Below are 20,204 nucleotides of genomic sequence, written 5' to 3' on the forward strand. Positions count from 1 at the left end.
AGGCCAATTATTTAAAAACTGCAGGATAAAAGGAAACCTTGATCAAAACTGTTATCAGGGGAACAAATCTATCTTTATTGTGTTGCAGTTTCACTGCTGACTGAAATAACTTTTCTAAAATTGCCACTGTGCTGCTAAGAATTAGCTAAATAGAAACAACACACCAAAATCAAAACTGCCTTGCCCAAACCATCAACATGACAGCAGCCCACAGTTCTTCCCTATTTTCTGCCAAGGTTTAAATTCCAGTGTGGTTTTCCCTCTACGCACCTTCACTCATCACACAGAAAATGGATGAGTTGATTTCCATGTGATCTTCAGTTAAATTTGCATTTTGGGTCTCAAGTGGTAGCAAAGCTGCAGTTCCAGGACTTTAAGTGAATGGGTAAATGAAGAGGAAAACACCGAAATTGTGTTTGCTTTGGTGCTGTTATTATTTTTAATATTAATCTTAAACAAGGAGCAAAATTGATACAACAGCAGTGCCAGAAATATCCTCCTCCTTCTGCCAAGGGAGATGAAAATATCCTTTAAAATACTGGGGGGAAAATAATATTTACAAATCACTGCTGAGAGGAGGGATGCAGAACCGGCAGGGGATAGGAGATTATGCAGCATCCAACTCCTGCTGTCCCTGACCACTGGGAGAATTCAGAAGGAATTAAGAGTTGTCAAGGGGATAAAGTCAGTCTAGGAGGATGGACTTTTCCTTTGAAAAGCCATTTTTTCTGAGGGCAAACCAGATCCTTCAGAAATCTGACCTTGCTCTGGTGTAAGGGAGTGAATGTGCTCTGAGCACAGATCCTGGGGAGAGCTCCACAGCCTTTTCCTGAGGAAAGGACAGAGGAGTTGAGGTTCAATTCTTGCACGTGAAATAAGAAAATGTGAGCTCTGAATTAGAGAACCAAATACAGATGGGCACTGCAGTCCCCACAGCCTCAAAACCAGGCACGTGTGGAGTGTGTTCACATGCAGCCCCGTGTCTCCAGAGCAAACACAACCATGGAGATGGACTGGCTCAGCATCCCATTGCTCAACTGCACCACACAAGTCACTCCTTCATCCAGTGTCTATAATCCTCATCTTCCTTGCTCCAGCTCTCACTATCCCAAGAATCCACATCCTTGGGATAGAGAGAAGCCAAAGAAGAAACCAAACTCAATCCATCTCCTTCCTAAACTCTACACACAGTCCACTTTCTCACCTTTTCCCTCTTCCCACATCCTACAGCTGTTTCCTCCATCACAACCATCCTTCCTAGATAAGGAATGATTCCCAGATCTCCCCATTTCTCCTTGGAAATCCATACCAAGTCACAGATCCTTGCTTTTCTTCCCATCAACAGGCACAGCACTCACCTTGGTAGATAAACAAGGTTGGTGGCATCAAGCTGTGATTCAGCCACGACACACCAACAACCAGCAGCCACAAAATTTAATGCTACAGCTGGGTCAAATCCTAACCTGCTTCACAAGGGTTTCTCACCACCAACCTGCACGACGACCAAGGGGAAAAGAGAGGGGAAATAAAATGTTCATGGCCAGCTACAGGGTGCCCAGAGAAGCTGTGGATGCCCTTGTGATGCCTCAGGTTTTTGCTTTTATATCTTTCAGATTCTGTGCTGATTTAGTGTGTGGGTCTGGGCTTCATATGAAGGGAAGGTGAGCTATCCTCACAGAGCAGGGAGACAAAACAATTCCTTCTCCAGCTGGGGACCAAGGACAGATGATCCAAATCTCAGCCCCCAAGAGCACAAGCAACGTGGGCTGGAGAGAGAAAAACAAGAAGGATGGGACTGCCTGGGCTGGAGCTGGAATTGAACAATGAACTCCAACGTGCAAATGGAGCAGAACTTATAAAAGTGAGAGACCCCATGACTGGTTGTGCATTTTGTGACCATTTTGGTTCATCTTGGGTGCAGCCCTGGCTGGGCTCTTGTGCTGCCCAAGGTGGATCCATTGAGGCCTTTTATTAAATCCCTACTTTATTCTTTAGCTCTGTCCAGTCTCTGTTCTAGGTCAGCCTTCTCAAGGCATCACCTGGATCCCTGGAAGTGTCCAAGGCCAGGCTGGAACAGCCTGGGGTGGTGGAAGGTGCCCCTGGATGAGCTGAGCTTTAAAGCTCATTCAGTGATATTACGATAATACATTCTGCCCCAATTTCTTCCCCATTCCCAGAGCTCAGTCCCATGGAGGAAATAGGAAACAGGTTTTTTTTTTTTGTTTTTGTTTTTGTTTGTTTTTGTTTTTTTGTGGGTGAAAGCCAAGAAAAAGCTGTTCAGATCTCAGGGAAAGCATTTTCAGTTCACAAGCTCCAGAGCTGACACCCATGGACACCAGAGAGTTTTGGGAGATGCCTCAGCTGCAGCTTCAGGGAAGGTGAAGAGCACTCCCTGCAAAGATGGTTACACCCTCCTAAGCCTACAAAGAGTCACAGTAGGGAATAAAAAGAATCTTTTTTTAATAAAAAATATTTCAGAGTAGCAGAATCACAGCCCAGGACAACAGAACCCTTTAAGCAGTGACAGATCTCTAAGGCCACCACACTCCTCAGCCCAGGGCCCTTCCCAGGAGGAAAGAAGGAAAAGTTAGGTTTTTTTTGTTTGGGTTTTTTTTTTTTTTTTTTTTTTTTCCCAGGAGGAAATGAAAACCACATGGACTGGCCAGGGAAGGGATCAATTAGACCATCTGGTCCTACCCACTATGCAGCAAAAACTGCTTCCTACAAGAAATTTCCCAAATTGCTCTATCCAGTCTCGCTTATAAAAGTCCAAAGCCATGGAGTTTCCAGCTCTTCTCCTGGGATATGATTTCTCCCTGCAGGAAGCCTTTCCTAGCAAGACTTTCCTTTTGAAAATGTCTTCATTTCAATTTGCTGCCCCCCCTCTCTCCCCTGCCTGTGTGCATTTGTGAACTACACTAATGAAACAGATTAATACCAAATATGAATTACAATTTAGGAATAAATTAGTTTATTTTCCTTTTATCCTCTAGCAAAACCCCTCAACATGTGAAAGGAAGTCTGACTCTTCCTGAAATCTTCCTTTTTAAATTGGTCCCACTGCTCATAATTACACCTCCCCTCTATCCATACAAGTTACTTTGCTTTTCTTTCCCTTTCTCCTTTTTTAGGGAGGAGGGAAAGAAGGCAGAGAAAAGAGTAAAAAAAGGGTGGGATATGGGGAGAGAGGAGAGGGACCCATCCCATCTGATCAACCTTAATTGCTTCCAACACTCCCCAAGTGTCTGAAAATGAAGGTGATGATATTGGTGTTGCCTGATGAACATTCCCAACTTCATTCCAGATGCAGGATCTGAGTTTACCCAATAATTGAGTTTTCTGCACCAGGAAACAGCTTCCACTTCCCAGAAATACCAAAGACAGAGGCTGAGCTGTGGCCAAATCGTGGGCAGCAGCTTAGAGAAAAAAGGACTAAGGGCTCAAATGCTGCTCCAAAAAAATGATTGCTCACAACTGTTGGGAAGGCTGCAAGAGACAAACAATGCCCCAAATATCCACCAGGTTGGAGGTTAAGCGCATACTGATAAAGGGTGTCAAAAATGCAATGGCTTTGACTGAAAATGCCCTTAAAAAAGTACTAGATGGGAAAACTCTGCTCCAGCCACCATCCTATTTTCCCCAAAGGATTTCATACCCGTGTCTGGTAGTAAAAGCTATTCTAATTTATTACAAAAAAATGGTTATTTTGGCCTTGATCATCACTTCAACAAATAAAGACCCACTGGATCCAAGAGCCTGCTGCCACTTCAAGGTCCTCCCTCTGGGACAGGGACATCATTCACCAGCCCAGGTTACTCCAAGCCCCATCCAACCTGGCCTTGAGCACTTCCAGGGATGGGGAAATACAGGGATGGGGAATTAGAAGTCATTCAAGGCTGTCCCCATCCCACAGGTGCCCAGATCAGCGTCACTTTTTAAAGGTTTCCACTCCTGCCAGGAGTTTTGCTAGAGATCTTCATTCCCTCTTGTCCAAAAACATTCAACCATGTGTGTGAATCCTTGCCACAAAAGGATCTGAAGGCCTTTTTGGGAATTTTTTAGGTAGGAGGGTTGCTCCAGGTAGGAAAACACATCGAGGAAGATGTGAGGGGAGCTCACACTGCAGAGGAACTCTCTGCTTGCTTCTGCAGCAAAATTTAATTCCCAGCCTTGTACAGCATGTTCTGATATTTAAAAAATACTCAGTCGACTTCCACATCTCCTGTGCCCTTTATTTTTCTGACAGCTTCTCCTGGATGGGAAATACAGGAAAATCCAAACTGCAGCAACAGAGCAAAGAGCCAGGAACCACTGCAGCCACTGACCCAGGGCCAACTTGGGGGTGTTTTTGTTGAAAACACAACTTTTAGAGAGCTGTAAGAATAAATATATATTCTAAACCCTCTAACACTTATTAGAGGTCTAAAAAAAAAAAAAAAAAGCAGTTTTGGAAATAGGAAGTGCATATCCAAAGGGAAAGCCAGAGCACAGGGAGGCAGCCTGCCCTTCCCTGGCTGCACCTCTCCCTTTCTTGGCTGCAAGGAGCAGCAAGGAAGTGATTATAAAGCATTTATTTGCAAAATCACAGCCAATAAATCCAAGAGCAACAACACCCTCCCTCACACTGGTCCTTGGGTGGGGGGGAAATGAAGGAGAGCTGTAGGTCTGACCAGCAGGCAGGTGCATGGCAGGAGGGCTTCACTCCAAAGATTTTTGGGAAGAGTTCAAGCCTATAAAGTGGAATATTCACCCAGGCTTCCCTTCACCTCTGCTGTTTTGAAACCCTAGAAAATAAAAAGCCTTAGAAAGGCAATGACAGTTGTGGAATGAAAATGCCTGAAAAGGTTAAAAAGGAAAAAAAAAAAAGGACTGAGCTGTTGAATGAGGAAATGAGTAAGGGAGAGCAAGAGAAAATAAAACAGTACAGAAAAAGCCATCTAAATTCTCCTCCCCTTTCCTGGATACAAATACCATCACCAGAAAACCGTAGGAAGCGAATCTGACTGCTTTGAAAATCACTGAGGTCAAAAGCCTGACAGAAGAAAGGAAAAAGGATTAAACAAAAGGATGATATAATCTATCCAGCTATAATTCAAACCTTCGAGGTATAAATAGCTCCACTACAGGGCTCAAGTCAACCACTAATTTACACTGCAATCAGGAGGGGGAGGCAGATACCCATCCCCACAAGCAGATTAATCCTTAATTGCTCATTTTTGCATTTCTGACACCTTTCTTTGAAGTACCAAAGCTGGTAGCATCTCACAAAAGGCGCTGGAAATTGGAGAGATGAGCCTGAGTGCTGCTTGTTTGAATCCGTGGTATTGATGATTCTGAGGTTGTAGAAAGTCTCTGTCTTCCTGCCCCGCTGCCAAAGCAGAAGCCATAATTGGTCTGTGCTGGTTTCCAGGTTGTTTATTCTGTTTCTCTCTCACATGTTCTGCTGCCCTGCCCAGCTCTGTCCTGCAGGGCAGCGTGTGGGGCTCTGCCCTCAGTGGGATGTGACAAACATTAAATACCAGAAACTCCCTGGGCTGCATTTACAAGAACGTGCCAATATCTGTCACCTACGTTGGACAGTGTGTCCCCAGCCTGAACCAACAGAAAAATGCCAACACCACAGTGAAACATGGAGGGCATGAAGAAGGAGAAAAAGGACAAGGCACACCCAATTTCCTCCATCTTGTCCCCTTTGAACCCCGAATCTAGAAACCTAAAATTTCACTTTTCCACCTGTGCCACACTTAATTATTACTTATATCAAACACTCAGAGCTGGTAATTCATCCTGTAAGATTGGAAACTCTTTTCCATGGACAGAGATCACAGCCAGTGTCTCTGGGGGCTCTGTCCAGGGGGGTTCCTGACCCCTGCCAGGGTCCCAGGGCAGCCAGAGGGAAGCCCTGGATTCCCAGTTTGGGGCCCCATGCACAGTCTCAGATGCTGCCGTGGGTCCTCAGAGCAGAGAAGAAAGGAGATGGCCCCAATCCATGGGGATAAGAGAGGATCAAAGGAAGCATTTGCCAATTTGACACAAAGGGAAGCAGGACTGCACCATGGCTCGTGTTTCACAATGTTTTTCCAAGGCTTTAAGTGCAGATAAATACTTACTGGGATTGTCAAATACTTGTGAGCACTTCAATCACTTCAGAGGCTCTGTGAGTCCCTCTAGGAATAGTGGTGAGGATGGGGTGGGTGTGTGGTAAGAGCAGCAGGAACATCAGGATCATCAGCTGCTGGTGGCTTTCAGACAGGGACACCCAACCCCTTCCCCAGTCTTGTGTCCTTGATTCATCTTGATCCACGTGAGGAAGGCAATGACAGTGATGGGAAGGAAACTGTAGGGGAGTTTCTTCATCCCTGACACATCCTCTATGCAACTGCATCGATTTTTAGGGGAGAAATTCCTTCATTCTCCACCACATTGTCAGCTTCTGAAGCTGGGCTCAAGAGCACAACCCTTCCTGTCCCTGTGTGCATCCCGTGTTCCCAGGTGGAATGGCTGTGTCCAGACACCCCCTGCACGTGTTCCGTGGGTTAATTAACCACCCTGCCCCTGTTAATGACCCTCACAGCATCCCAGCCTATCTGAATTGAATGAAAATGCCAATCTAGAACCAGGATCACAGAATGGTTTGGGTTGGAAGGGATCTTAAAGCCCATCCAGTGCCACCCTGTGCCATGGGCAGGGACACCTTCCACCATCTCAGGTTGTTCCAAGCCCTGTCCAGCCTGGCCTTGGGCACTTCCAGGGATCCAGGGGCAGCCACAGCTTCTCTGGGCACCCTATGCCAGGGCTGCCCACCCTCCCAGGGAACAATTCATTTCCAGTATCCCACCCATCCCTCCCCTCTGGCAGTGAGAGCCATTCCCTGTGTCCTGTCCCTCCATCCTTTGCCCAAAATCCCTCTCCAGCTCTCCTGAAGCCCCTTCAGGCACTGAATCCCCCCTTCCCTGCTGCCCACAGTGTGGGATCAGCCAGGACATGTCCATCCTTTCACCCACCAACATCCCTAAAACTTCCAAGGCTGTCATATCCCATATCCCTGCTATTTTTTTTACTGATGAGAAGCATCCCATATAAAAATTCCTATCCTGTAACACATCAGACTTTGTTTAGCCAACAACTTTCTCCTAATACCATCCCATCAGTCACCAGCCTCGATTGTGCCCAACTTCTGCTACACAAGACTTTGACTTATTCCTTTTGGGAAGCATCCAGCTTGATCCAGGGGTGTTTTTGGTTTTTTTTTTCCTGGTGTCCCAGTGGGTTATTTCATTAGGTTGTGCCCCTGGAGATCTTATTCCAGGCTGAATGTGCAGCTAGTGGGAAGAAAGACTTCTTGATGATGCATTTTCCTACCAAAATAGAAGCAGCATCTTTAAACACAAACAGATTTCAGCTTCCAGCATGGCAGTCCCGGGGCAGGAGACTGAATCAGTTTTAACTACTGAAATCACACTGGGAAAAATTTGTGGAAAAAAAAAAAAAAAAAAAAAAAAAAAAAAAAAAAAAAAAAAGCGTGGTTTCTGTATTACAGCAGCCACGTGCTCCAGATGGATTCAATGCCATGTAGGCTGGTGAGAAAAAAAATAACTTTGCTCCTCCCCCGAAACAGAAGCTGGGACAATTCAAAATTGGATCAAGCACAAAGCAAAAGTCACCAAATGCTTCAAAAGCATCAAATTGTACCAAATTCAGATGTTAAAGCATCACTGGAAAAAAAAAACAAATCCACAATGGCCTGTGGTATGAAACTCTGAAAATGTGTGTTAAAAATTGTGTAACAGAGAATTTTTCCATATTTTTCCTCCCAAGAATAAAGACTGGGATAAATCAACAGCTGAAAAGGCTGAAAGCCATCTTGCTGTGAGCCTTTGTTAATAAAAATCAGAGTATGGATGAAATCATTCAAGCTGAAAGGAAGTGCAAATGTTTTAAAAGGTATTTTCCTTTGAAAAGCAAAAATCTGCCTCACGGTGAAGAGAAGAAGAAAATCAGTTCATGACATTTCTTCCTTTTGTGACAGGGAAAATGTATTAAAATTATGATTGCTGCACAAGGAAATAAAGTCATTTCATTACAAGCAAGGCATGAAGAAGTGAGGAAGAATTTTTTTCTCCTGCTAAGGCTCAAACCCCAGGGCTGCCCCCATGAGATTACAAGGCAGGGATGACCAGAGCACAGCGTGGGGACCAAAGGTGAGGCTGAGGGGAGACCCCCTTGGAGCAATTCTGTGTTAGGAATGAGAGATGCATTGGACTTTTTTTGGTCTTCAGCTTCTGTTCATTGTTATCTTATTAAAACTTTAGCACACAGTCTGTACTAGATTTTTTTGTGTATGAAAAACAGCAGAAAAATGGCTAACAACTTCATGTTGTAAGGTTTTTTTAAGTCTAATCAAAACTAAACTGCTTAATTAAGAAGTGACACTTAAATTATTTTTCTTTCTAACTCAATAATTGACTCCTAAGGACTCGCAATGTAGGTTTTTATACTAATTACAAGATATCACCTAAACCCAAGAAGAAAGAGGAAGAAGAAGAGAGAAGAATTTGAGACAACACTTTATATCTTCTATCTTGAACCCACCTATAACATACTAAAAATCTAAAATTTAAATTTCTTACCCATGTGACATAAACTGTAGAAATTGTAGAGAGTAATTTAGTATTTCACACTTTTGTGGTCTCTAGTTTACTTTGAGGCTTTGGAAGTTTTCTCCATGAATGAGGATCAAATTCAGAGTTTTCTTGGGAGTCAGGGCACCTCAGGGCATATGGAAATATTTCCCCTGCCCTGGGTTCCCACAGCTGAGCATCCTGTGTCCCATCACTTAACCAGCATTTCCAATTACAGATTCATCATGGACTTCAGCAAGCTGACAGCCCTTCCAAAAGCCCAGAAACAGCCTCTTTTAAAACAATGAAGACTCCTGAACACCTGCCTGAGGGATGAACAAACCAGTGTCTAGCAGATATTATCTTTTTTATTATTATTGTTATTATTTAAGAGCAAACAAAATTGAAGTGGGGAGTAGATGTTTTAAAGCACTTAATGCAGAGCTGGGTTGCCAGCCAACATCTCACTCAAACATCTTCCCAAATGGTACATTTCAGGATTCAAAGCACATAAAAATAAAGAAATAGATATTAAATGGGTTTTGATCAAGCCTCTGGCTGCTTGGGAAAAGGACTTTGAACAGATTGACCTCTAAAACAAAACAGCAGCTGGGAAGCACCTCCAGCAAAGCTGATCAAACTGGCTCAAAACCAGTGCCATACTGGGCTTCCCAATTTGCTGTGGACACCTGTGAGCATCCCTGGTGCAATATTTAGGGGTGGTTTCAACACCGCTCGTGGCACCTGAGGAGAAGAAAATTCATTTCCTGTGACCTGTCACTTGAGCAAACAAATCTCCACCTGCCCAAGGTGTGTCTGAGCTCCAGGACAGCCAAACTGAGCCTCTGGGAGGGGCTGGGGCAGCAGCACAATGTGGGGCTCCAGGTCTTCTTGCCCCCCAGCACCTGCAGGCTGCTGCAGGACCAGGGTTTTTCTTTCCTCTGCAGATGTGGTGAGCTGGCAGCAGCAGACACTGATCCACTGCAGCTGGAGTTTTAGGATGGTTTTTTGACAGAAAATGATGTCTGTAAGGGACACCTGCTCTGAAAATGTGCCAAATTTTCACCCTCTCCACTGAGTGTTCATCCCAAGACAGACTGGGAAGAAGAAAATCCAGCCAACACCACCCTCCATGGGCATCCCCAGGTGTTTCAACCATTCCTGGGGCTCCCTGCACCTTCCAGTTTGGGAAGCATTGAAGCGCCAGCCCTTCCAAATAATTTCATTTTTGTTCAGATTTAACTTTTTCCTGATCTTGGTCATCACCTGTAATTCTGAGCTCATCTTTGGGATGAAGGCAGGGAGACACTGAACATCCAAAACATCCCAGCATTTCCACACACCTAAGTCTTCTGACATGGATTAAACCACCAACACAACGCGAATCCTCACCAACTTCTCTCCTGAAAAACCCAACTCAGCTCCCACATTACTGCACCAACTTTCTGCTACTTAATCCCTTCAGCCATTTCCCCCTCCTGCAGAGCTCTCACCTCCCCACAAGTTTCCTCTGCAAGGAGGAACCTTAAATAACTAAACCCAAATGTGATGCAGCTGCAGAGAGACCTCCCTGCTCAGTCCCACCTGCGCCTCAGAAACTCAGATGTCACTTTAGATGCCATAACATCCACTCATTTTGGGAGAGAAACAGCAACATTTAATCCTCAAAACTACCTCATCTCAAATACAAAGTTTTATGTGATATCATGGTCTTGTTCACATGATCTTGCTGATTTTGCTAGCTGGTCTAGTGGAAGGTGTCCCTGCACATGGCACGGGGTTGGATTAAATGGTTTTTAAGATCTCTTTCAATCTAGAACATTTTGTGGTTCTGTGATTCTGTAACTTCTCCACCTCCTTGTACAAAACTGGAAGCAGCACATACTAATATTTTTTGTTTGCTTGCTTTTTAGTTTTTTTTGGTTTTTCTTAAATTAAGGATCAAGTCCAGTTGAATTTTGAACCTACAACAGCTTGACCTTGTGCTTCCTGAAAGCTCAGCCCAAGGTTAAGACCTGAAGTTGCCAAGAATCTGCTGAGTGAGGTGCAACCAAGCTGGGCACCTTCCATGGGGGGAAAAAGAGCCATGAAGAGGTAAAACACAGTTTTATTGTAGCATAAACTCCATCTATATGTGAAGTGTTTCACTTTAAAGAGCTTCTCCCCTCCCTCCAGCTCTGCAAAGAGGGAACTGCTCACCAAGGCACGCAAACCACATCAAATGGAAGCAGAACCTGGCCAAGGAGCTCAGACACAGCCCCCATCCCACAAATGCTCTCTGCAGTAGAAAAAACTGTGGATTACAGTATTTCCTTCCCCAAATATTGTACATTTCACCTGGTACACCACCCACTTCCTGCACTACAACTTACACCTGGGTAAGAGAGGATGGGAAAAGGGAAAATGTCTTGCATAAGAATGGGCACCTATAAAATGCATTAAAAATCGAGTTTGGGCATTAAATTTCCTCAGCAATGGTCAACCAAAATCTGGTTTCTCTCTAAGGCTGTCCTCCTCCTCCTCCTCCAGACCACCCTTCCAGATTCCCCAGGCAATAATTTACCTCCTTCCCCAGCCAGCTCATCCCTTGGCTCCACAGGTACCAGCCGTGCCCTCTCTCACCCCGAGTGTTGCTGTATTTTGATGAAGCTCAGAGAAAGTGGCGGAGTTTGTAAGAAAAAAATCTCACATTTTGTGTCAGAACAGGAGGATTTACGCATCAAAAGCTTGTCTGGCTTCTGCTGCCAGGTATCACTTCCCATGAAATGCACCCACCTGAGGCCACCACAGCTCAGGGATCACTGCTGGAACCCTGGATGCTGAGAATTTTAGACTTTCTGAGTTAAAAAGCAGAGACCCTCAAGAAAACACTATATTTGAACTGAAGCTGTAGGAAAAGCTTCCAAAATTGATGAATAACACCAAGATTATAAGTGTGTAGTTTGAATAGAAGTGTGTTATACCACATAGTAGAACACTTAAAGTTGAAAGTTTTAAAATATAATAATTATACATAAAACTAAAATAGAAGTTTTAAAGCAGTAACTAGTCCTTTTTCTTCACCTTCATCTTCATAAACTTAAGCAATATTTTATAATTAAACAAAAAAGTCCACACTACAAGACATTGGTAATTAATTATTAACTTAAAAGTAAGAATAATTTAAGTGTCATTTCTTAATTAAATAGTTTTTCCTTTAAAAAGTTTTTAAGGAAATTAAATAGTTTTTCCTTAAAGAGAAAGACAAAACCATTTTATAATGGTTTAATTGCTACCAAATGGTTAGTAAATGGTTTAATTGTTAGTAAAATACTATAGAACTCAAAAGTTGTAAGACTGTAATATAAATAAAAATTAATAAACATCTGAATCCAAACACAAAATACCACCTCAAGACATTTAATACCAACCCTAACTTTAACAAAAAACAAAATAAAAACAAAAACCCAAACAAACAAACAAAAAACCAAACAAAAATATCAACAGATCACAGCCCTGGGAAGGGAAATACACAAAATTATTAATTTTTCCAGCCTGCCTTATCTCCCTGTGGACATCCACATACAAAAATCCCCAACCCAGATACCTGCCTGCCCTCAGAATGACTCTGTGTGAAAAGGGAACAGGTCCCTGACCAAGCCCTGGTGGTTCTGCACCACCTCCATGTGTTTAATCCATCACAAATCCATCCAACCACCAGCTGGAGCTGCGAGGGGTCCACGTCTCCCTTGCCAAATTCCTGTGTAATTTTTCATTCTTTCTTCTTAATCGTTGCATAATCCAGGGCAGATTTGTGCAGCAATATGAAAGGAAAAGTCGCTGGTGCAGAGAGGAAAACACCGGCGACGGTGCCAGCCTGACAGGGGATTTCCATGCTCTGCTCTTGGGAAGGCCTGATAAGATGGATATATTTGTTTTAGCTTTCAGCAAGGAACCTCAAGGATTTGGATTACAAAATATTTCAATAACGTCACGAGAACTGAGCTCTGGAAAAGGAGACAGGAGAAGTTAATGGTGTTAGCAACTGACCTGGCTAATCCCACTGCTGACCTGTGTCTGGCTGGGCAAACGTGCTCCTGAAACCTCCTTGTGGTCTTGGGGCAAGACACTGCAATTCCAATTGTACCATTCTTGGGTGCAAATCCAGAATTTCACAGATTTTGGTTTGTATCAGCTGGGACCAGATGTTCTCCTCTGGCCCCCCCACCTCCAGTGCTTGGTACTGTGAAAAAATGTCACCAAAGCAGCTGCACTTGTGTTTTACCAACAAACCCAAAGCATATCTGATTGAATTCCCTCTTTTTTTCTGTTGGAAGGGATATTAAAGACAATTTAGTTCCACCATGGGATGAGACGCTCTCCACTAAACCAGGTTGCTCCAAACCCCATCCAGCCTTGAGCATTTTCAGGGATGGCACAGCCCATCTGCCCAAAATGAAGGATCTGTTTTACTGAAAATGTGAATCAACTCAACCCTCCCACTGGACCAAACCCACTCAAAACAGGGATGTGTTTGGAGACATCAACATGAAAAAGATTTGCTCCTATAGGTGCAGGCCCACCAGTGTCAGCAGCAGCTGTGCTTAGCAGCAATTAATTAAATTAGCATGGCTTGATCTCACTGGAGACAAGTTGTTGAGGAAGCCCTCAAACTTAGCAAGAAAACACCACTAAAAACCTAAACTGCCTGCAGCTGCAACCCTCCTGAAAGCTGAACCTGTGGTTGCTACGCCCTGGCAACGTATTTGTGAGGCAACCACCCCTTTGGTGCAGTTTCCCATCTGTTCAGGCAACAGGTACACCAGTTACTGGTATCGTTTTTTCAGGACTTAATTTCAATAAAAATCGCAGGTCTCAAAAGGATGTGAGAGCAGTTGATGTCTGTGCACTGATAGTTAGGCCTAATTAACATAAAAATGAGGCTTTCCTAATCACCTGCAAGAGGAAACCTGCTTGCAGAACAAGCTACTGGGAAAAAAAAAAAAAATTACTCCTCAGGGAGGCAGTTGTCAGAAATAAGGCAGAGGGTGGATGTGTTTATTTATACCCAGCAGCTCCAGGTAGGGGCTGCAGGTCCTGACACGTTGCCTGGTGTGGTTTCTGCAAGGAGTTTTCTCCTTCCTGTCCCCATTCCACGCTCAGCTTCAACCACCCAGTGCTGGAGGTGTGTGCTGGGAATGAGGTTTGCACTCTGTGCAGCAGTCCCTGCAAATCCCAGGGTATTTTTTAGGAAGCAGCAGGCCAGGTCAGCTCACCTCAGCAGTATCAAATTTCATGTAGAAGTTTGAAGCTTCACAGGAAAGAGGTGGGGAGAAGTGCCAGTGGGATTTAGGAGCACCATTCACTTGTGATTTATGATCTCTGGGCAAACTCTGTTTCCAGAACGTACTCCAAGGATCAGCCTGCCCATCACCAAGTCCCAAAATGTGACAGCAATCTTTAAAGGGTTCAGAAGCACTGCATCTGGTGGTGGCTTTGACCAAAACTGCAAATCCGAGTGGGGGAAAAAAACACTTAATGCCTTGGCCAATTAAAGCAGAATCCACCAGGATGAAGCAGTGCAGGGATGAGTCCTGACCCACCACCTCCTGTCTCATCTCATGATGTCTGCTCACAACTGCACGTGCCTGGGGAGAAGATGAAGCTGTGGCACTTTTTTGAGGAGCAATCCTTGAGGGAGAGGCTGTGGGAATGTGGAGGATACCCCTGGAGGGGAGCACCAGCAGCACCCCGGTGATAAATGAACCTTCAAGTTGCTGAGAGAACAAACACCAGAGGAAGGAGCCAACCACAATTACTGACTTATCTCTCAGGAAAGACATTTCAGTTATTGTGGGTAGCACCGAAAACAACAGCTCGGTGACGGGCGCTGCTGGAACCGGTGGAGGAAACCACACGGGCTGAGCTCTTCTGCAAATCCACGCCAGCGTGGCTCCCACCTCCCCAGAAACTGCTGGCAACACAGCTGGAGGAGGAGATGGATGGTGCAGAGGTTGTGGATGGCTTTGGATTGGGCTTTGTTGAAACAAGATCTGTGGTTTTAGCACTCCCCCTCTCAAAAACAGAGCACCCGGCACCGCAGTGCTGTCAAGGGAGCATCCCCTCCACACCCTGATGGTTTCAGCCCCTCTGAGCAGCTCTGGAAGTGTTTTGCACACTCAAATGCAGCTCCACACAATGCCATGTTGCACACTCAAATGCAGCTCCACACAATGCCACGTCTCCATCACACTGAGCACCTCGCTCTGATTGCTTTCAACACACACGGGTGCTTTTCCCAATTCAGGACCTCATAAATTTATGTTCCACCTGTCCCATTGCTCACACCTGCCCCCGATGCTCTGGAGGCAGAAGTTCCCCCAGCTTTCCCCACCAAACTCAATTTTACACAAAATAAATACATGACACAAAGTATTGTAGATGAACATACCAACGTATTTGCCTTAACCTTTTCTACTCTCTACAAAAAGGAAGTAAGAGAATTACAAGCAAATTTTTTTAATGCCATCAGATTTAGTCAAATTTAGTGAGGACACCAGATTTAGCATCAATGTAGAGTTCAGAATTACACAAAGAAACTTGATTTTGTATGTCAAACCTGAAGTCATCCAAAATTCCAGTAATTCTTTCCTTGCTTTTTCTATTCCTGTAAGACACCATAATTTTAAATATTGGATAATTTGAGTCTGCAGCTTGAAGGTTTCTCTAAGACACCAGCTCTTTTTGGAAATAGACTGAAGTCACTGTAGCTCATTTGCTTAATTAGTGATTTACAGAAAAATCTCTCTAGGAGATGGGGGAAACTTTTCAAATAAAAAGCTCCAAGTGCAGAATCAAGAGACCATTCCCAATGACTGTTTACTCCCATCTTGTACATAATTTTGAGCCACACTATATCAATCAGCAGCTGTGACTGATGCCATTACACTTCCTAAATAAAAAGTGAATTTTGCAAGGGGCCAAGCACAACTGCCCTGAGTTTTCCTAACAGGAGGATGTTGCTTTTACAAAATCATGCTGGGATGAGAAGCCAGCACACAGAATAAACACAAAAATCCCAACGCTGCTGCACAGCCCTGGAGGAGTTTTCCCCTTATTTCAGCACTTTGTTTTTATCACTGCAGCCTTCCTTCCCCCAAGCACTTGGCTTTTGCTGACCGCTGCACCCCGGCACACAAATCCTCCTCCAAAGAGGTGCTGGGGTACCATGGAGCAAGGGGAGAGGGTTTGCACAGATGTGCACGTTGCAAGGAACAATAATTCATGCAAATCCCTGCTCCAAGCAAATTCCACAGCAGCGCATCTTATCGTAAGCCAAACAAAAAGCAGGAATACGCTGGAGAACAGCAAACCCGCGTTCAAAGAATTTGCTCTTGTTGCAGCTTGAATTTCCCCCTCTCCTTCCAACAACTCTCTGCCGACACCAAAAACCAAGCAGCCATCAACTGAAGCCATTAATCAGAAGTGAAAACCCAAATTGTGAGAGGAAGCAAAGCTCTGTTACAGTAGATATTTGGGAGTTTCTGTGGTGACTCCTAAAGGGGTGAAGACCCTCTTTGCTTCAGGAAGAGGCAGAGACCAGCAGGGATCATCTCTCCCTCCTGATGATGCCTCCAAGCACAACCACCATGGCAGAAACAACCCAGGAAGGCAAGAATTCAGGTGTAAAAGCAGCACAAAAACTATTTTGAAATCCATTTAACTCTGCTCACATTTGTATTTTCTCCTCCAAGTTTGTACAACTGTTTACTGCTTTTAAATCAGGGATTTTCCTCTGTTTCATCCATCAAGAATTGAGCACTCTCTTGCCACATTTGGAGATAGACCAGCTTTCCACAGACGCTCAAGATGATGAAAATATGTCTTTAGTTTGAGTTTTCTTCTCTTTTTTTCTGAGATTGCAAGTTAGAACCTAGATTCCAACCCAACCACTGGGTTTCAGCAGAACAAAAAAATCCCTGTGCTGAGTGCTCTCAAATAAGAGTCATGTCCCTTCCAACTCCACACCAACAGAGACCTTATTATCCTTTGGGGGAAGGAAGTCAGATTTTTTCCACTTAGTTACGTTCCCAGGTAGTTCTTAAATAAGATTTCCCTTCCATCTGTGTTTAAAGGGACACTTTAGCACAAGTTACTGCTTGGCCATAGCGCCATGGTTGTGTACAGAACCATTTTATTTCAAGGACAGGACAAATGAGAAGATGCCAAAATTAAGAGAGCCTTTTCCTACCTTAATTATCATCAGTCAATTGTCCACCTGCGTGTCATTAGGAGCCCATAAAGGTTCTTCCAGTGCTGTCCCCTGGAAACAAACAAACAAAAAAAAGCTTTTAAAACCAAAGAGTTCAAATACATCAATATCTTAGGGAAACAGCATTTTTACTGCTGCCAGCAAGGCAATTCCACTTCATTTTACCAGATGCAAAATGTAATTTTTTATTATTGCTCAAGCTATGGACACGCTTGAAAAAATGAAAATAACTTTTAAGTAAAGAAAGCAAAATTGGGAGTTTCCAGAGTTAAAAGTGCTTTTGGGAAGAGGTGGCAGGAGGGAATTACAAGGGAATTAAAAGGCAGCAACAGCAGTTACAGATGAAGGGACTCTGATATTCCCACCTTGGCCTGATAGATGCACTACTTTTGGGTAAAAGCAAATAAAGTTTAGGAGCATCCAGAGCCAGAGGAAATAGGTAATTTCTGTCGTATTGAGGGCTCTCCTGAGGGTGTGTTTCCCCAGACATTGGGAAAAGCATTTCTGTGTGTTCATTTATTCCCATCCCAAGGCGAGGGGACAGAAAGCCACATGGAGGTCACCAGGATTACTGGTGGCCACATACCCGTGGGACAGGCACCAGCAACTTCCCCAAGCCCAAACCTCTCTGGATACAGACTTTGGCTGTAGGATCAAGTGTGATCCTATAGGGAACAGGCTGGAGACCTGCAGGGATGTTTGTGATGTTCTCACACTTGCACAAACGACCTCCCTCCCCACCAGCTCTCGGGTTTGGGTTCCTGGCTCCATCAGCACAGCCACAAGGGCTCACAGCTCACCTGCCATGTCCACACTGCTCCTGGCTCTTCCCCAGTTTTACCTGACCAGCCAAGTTGTCTCCACTCCCTCCATCTCAGTTCCCCTTCCCAGAATATTTTTTACCCACATCAGCTTTAAGGCAGCAGCAGGGCTCCTTGCAGGAGTCTGCAGAGCCAACCCCCAACTAATCCCATTTTCTGGGCTGCTGCTATAAAGTACAGAATTAGAGACCTGAGGCACTTGTAGATTTCGAGTTGAATACATTTAAACCAAATTAATTTTTTTTTTTCCTACTGACATCTTTCCTGCCCAGCCTTGGGCAGGATGTGACCCAGCCATCTGCTCCATCGGTGCCAGGAGCTGTGGAGCTCAGACATAATCCCTGGGTGATCTCCTCATTGTTTTTCATCCTGCTCAAGTGTTGACTCGAGCCCTTGTTCAATTAGACAAGCCTCAGCACTGCAATCAGATGGGCGCACGGGGCTGATTTTCTACCTCCACGGAGAAGCAAAAATCTGATTTAGTCGAGTGTGATAGAACTGGGAGCTTCAAAGCAATGAGACCTGGAGATCACGTCTGCTCTCAAACCTGCCAGAATTGCTGCTTAACTCAAGCAGACCACCAGCAACTTCCATTGTAAGAGAAGCTGAGACAGAGCAGATTAAAAGACATTGGATCTGCCAGGAAGGAGGAGAGCTGGGTTATTTTCCTGATCATTCTTCTTTAAGGGAACTGGAGAACAGCTGAGGCATCTGCTTTCTCTTGGTTCTGGCTCTAAATGAGTGACCCCAGATATGCCAGACTCGTTGGTATTCCCACATACCACTTGCATTTTCTTCCTTATGATGCAGCATTTCCCAACACCTCCCAGGAGAGCTGCTGTCCTAAGGGCAGAGGGGTCTGAGGGCTACAAGAATTCAGTCCAGCCTTCAGCCTGTCTTTTCCTCCCTTTGGTTAGCTCTGTGCATTTAAACAAAGCAGTAAATTTTATGGGACCGAGTCAGGAAGTTGGCATAAGCAAATATTGCTGACAATATTTTCATGGCCAATTTACTCCTTCATTCACAAGGCTGACAGATTCCAAACACAGCTTTTGCATGGTGCTAAGTGAAAGAGAATCACAGAGTTATGGAATGGTTTGGGTCAGAAGGGATCTCTGGAGATTATCAAGTCCAGTGTTGCTGCCGTGGGCAGGGACACCTTCCACTAGCCCAGGTTGCTCCAAACCTGTCCAACCTGGCTTTGGACATTTCCAGGGATGGGAAGGCACAATCTCTCTGTGCCAGGGCCTCATCACCCTCACAGCCAAGGATTTCTTCCTAATATCCCATCTAAATCCACTCTCCTACAGCTCAAGCTCATTGCCCCTCATCCCATCACTCCACGCTCTTGTCCAAAATCCCTCTCCAGCTCTGTTTTAGCCTCTCTAGATGCTGGGAAGTCTCCCCAAAGCCTTCTCTTCTCCAGCCCCCCACTGCTGCCACTACCACCATCTGAGAGTTCAAAGGGAATAAGCAATGAAGCCAAGTTTTCCCAAAACTTGGTGCTCACAGCTCCTGGTAAGACAAGAACAGCACCTCCCAAAAGACGCTGGGAGATAAAAACCAGCAAACGCAAAGGCACAACGGACACAAGAGAGCTCATAAATGTCAGAGGCACGTGTGTGAACGGGGTGTAGAGCCAGCTGTGCCTTCAGATGGCTCTAAAGATGGATCAGAGGGGAATTTGGGATGTGTGGCTTGCAGTGACTCACAGCCCTCATTCCCTGTGACAGGTACGGAGCACGGCTGGGCGGGCACCGGGGTATGGCAGAGTAGAAACATCTCATGTTGTACACGCTCACAGGAGTGTCTTACATCCACGTCTGTTCTTAGAAATTACTCACTGGCCTCAGGAACCAGTTTCTGTGCAGAGAGGAAGTGTGAGTGCCAAGGAGCAAGTGTGGCACAGGGCTGACTGAGAGTGTCCCACGTTTGGCTCCTGCAGCCCCACACAATCCTTTCCACTCCTCTGCCTTTTCCTGACCCCACTGCAGGGGTGTAATCCTCTTGCCAGATAATCCTCCCAAAAAGCTGCATCTGGAGGATCCGGTGCCATTAGCCGAGTGTGGAAAGCCATCCCTGCAACCCACTGACTTTGGGAATACCATAATAATTCATAATTCTTATTTGTAGAACGTTTGTATGTATTTGGATGAAAGCATGTTACACCACTGCTGTTACACTACACCAATGGTAAAGAAGACTTGCTAGATATAGGAAGGAACTCCCATATTGTACCATGAAAATTCAATGTTCTAATCCTGGCAGCATAGGAAGTCTAACACTGACCTGATCCAGGTATTTCTGACAATTCTGTTACACAAAGCTGCTTAAGAAAGATACTCCAGTTATGAAAAAGACCATTGGACTCAGAGTCAAGTGTGTTCCAGGATGGTTAGAATCGTGGAATATCCTGAGCTGGAAGGGACCCATCAGAATCGTTGAGTCCAGCTCCTAGCCCTGTGCAGAACACCCCAAGGATCCCATCCTGTGCCTGAGAGTGTTCTCCAA

At 44.8% G+C, this 20,204-nt stretch overlaps 1 protein-coding gene across 6 annotated transcripts in view; it reads right to left on the bottom strand.

The window, feature by feature from the left end:
* Positions 1-20,204, bottom strand: part of PTPRA (protein tyrosine phosphatase receptor type A) — a 119,739-nt gene that overhangs the window by 44,728 nt on the left and 54,807 nt on the right. For all 6 annotated transcript variants that reach the window (XM_085577464.1, XM_077782690.2, XM_077782689.2 and 3 more), the window contains one exon: positions 16,852-16,923. Coding sequence is in view for 3 of the 6 variants with exons in the window: in XM_077782690.2 (XP_077638816.1) it covers positions 16,852-16,863 (12 nt within the window). In the remaining 3 variants the exon portion in view is untranslated. The remainder of the gene's footprint in view (positions 1-16,851; positions 16,924-20,204) is intronic.

The sequence above is a fragment of the Lonchura striata genome, chromosome 4 (assembly GCF_050655825.1).
Source record: "Lonchura striata isolate lonStrDom1 chromosome 4, ASM5065582v1, whole genome shotgun sequence".
Lineage (NCBI taxonomy): Eukaryota > Metazoa > Chordata > Aves > Passeriformes > Estrildidae > Lonchura > Lonchura striata.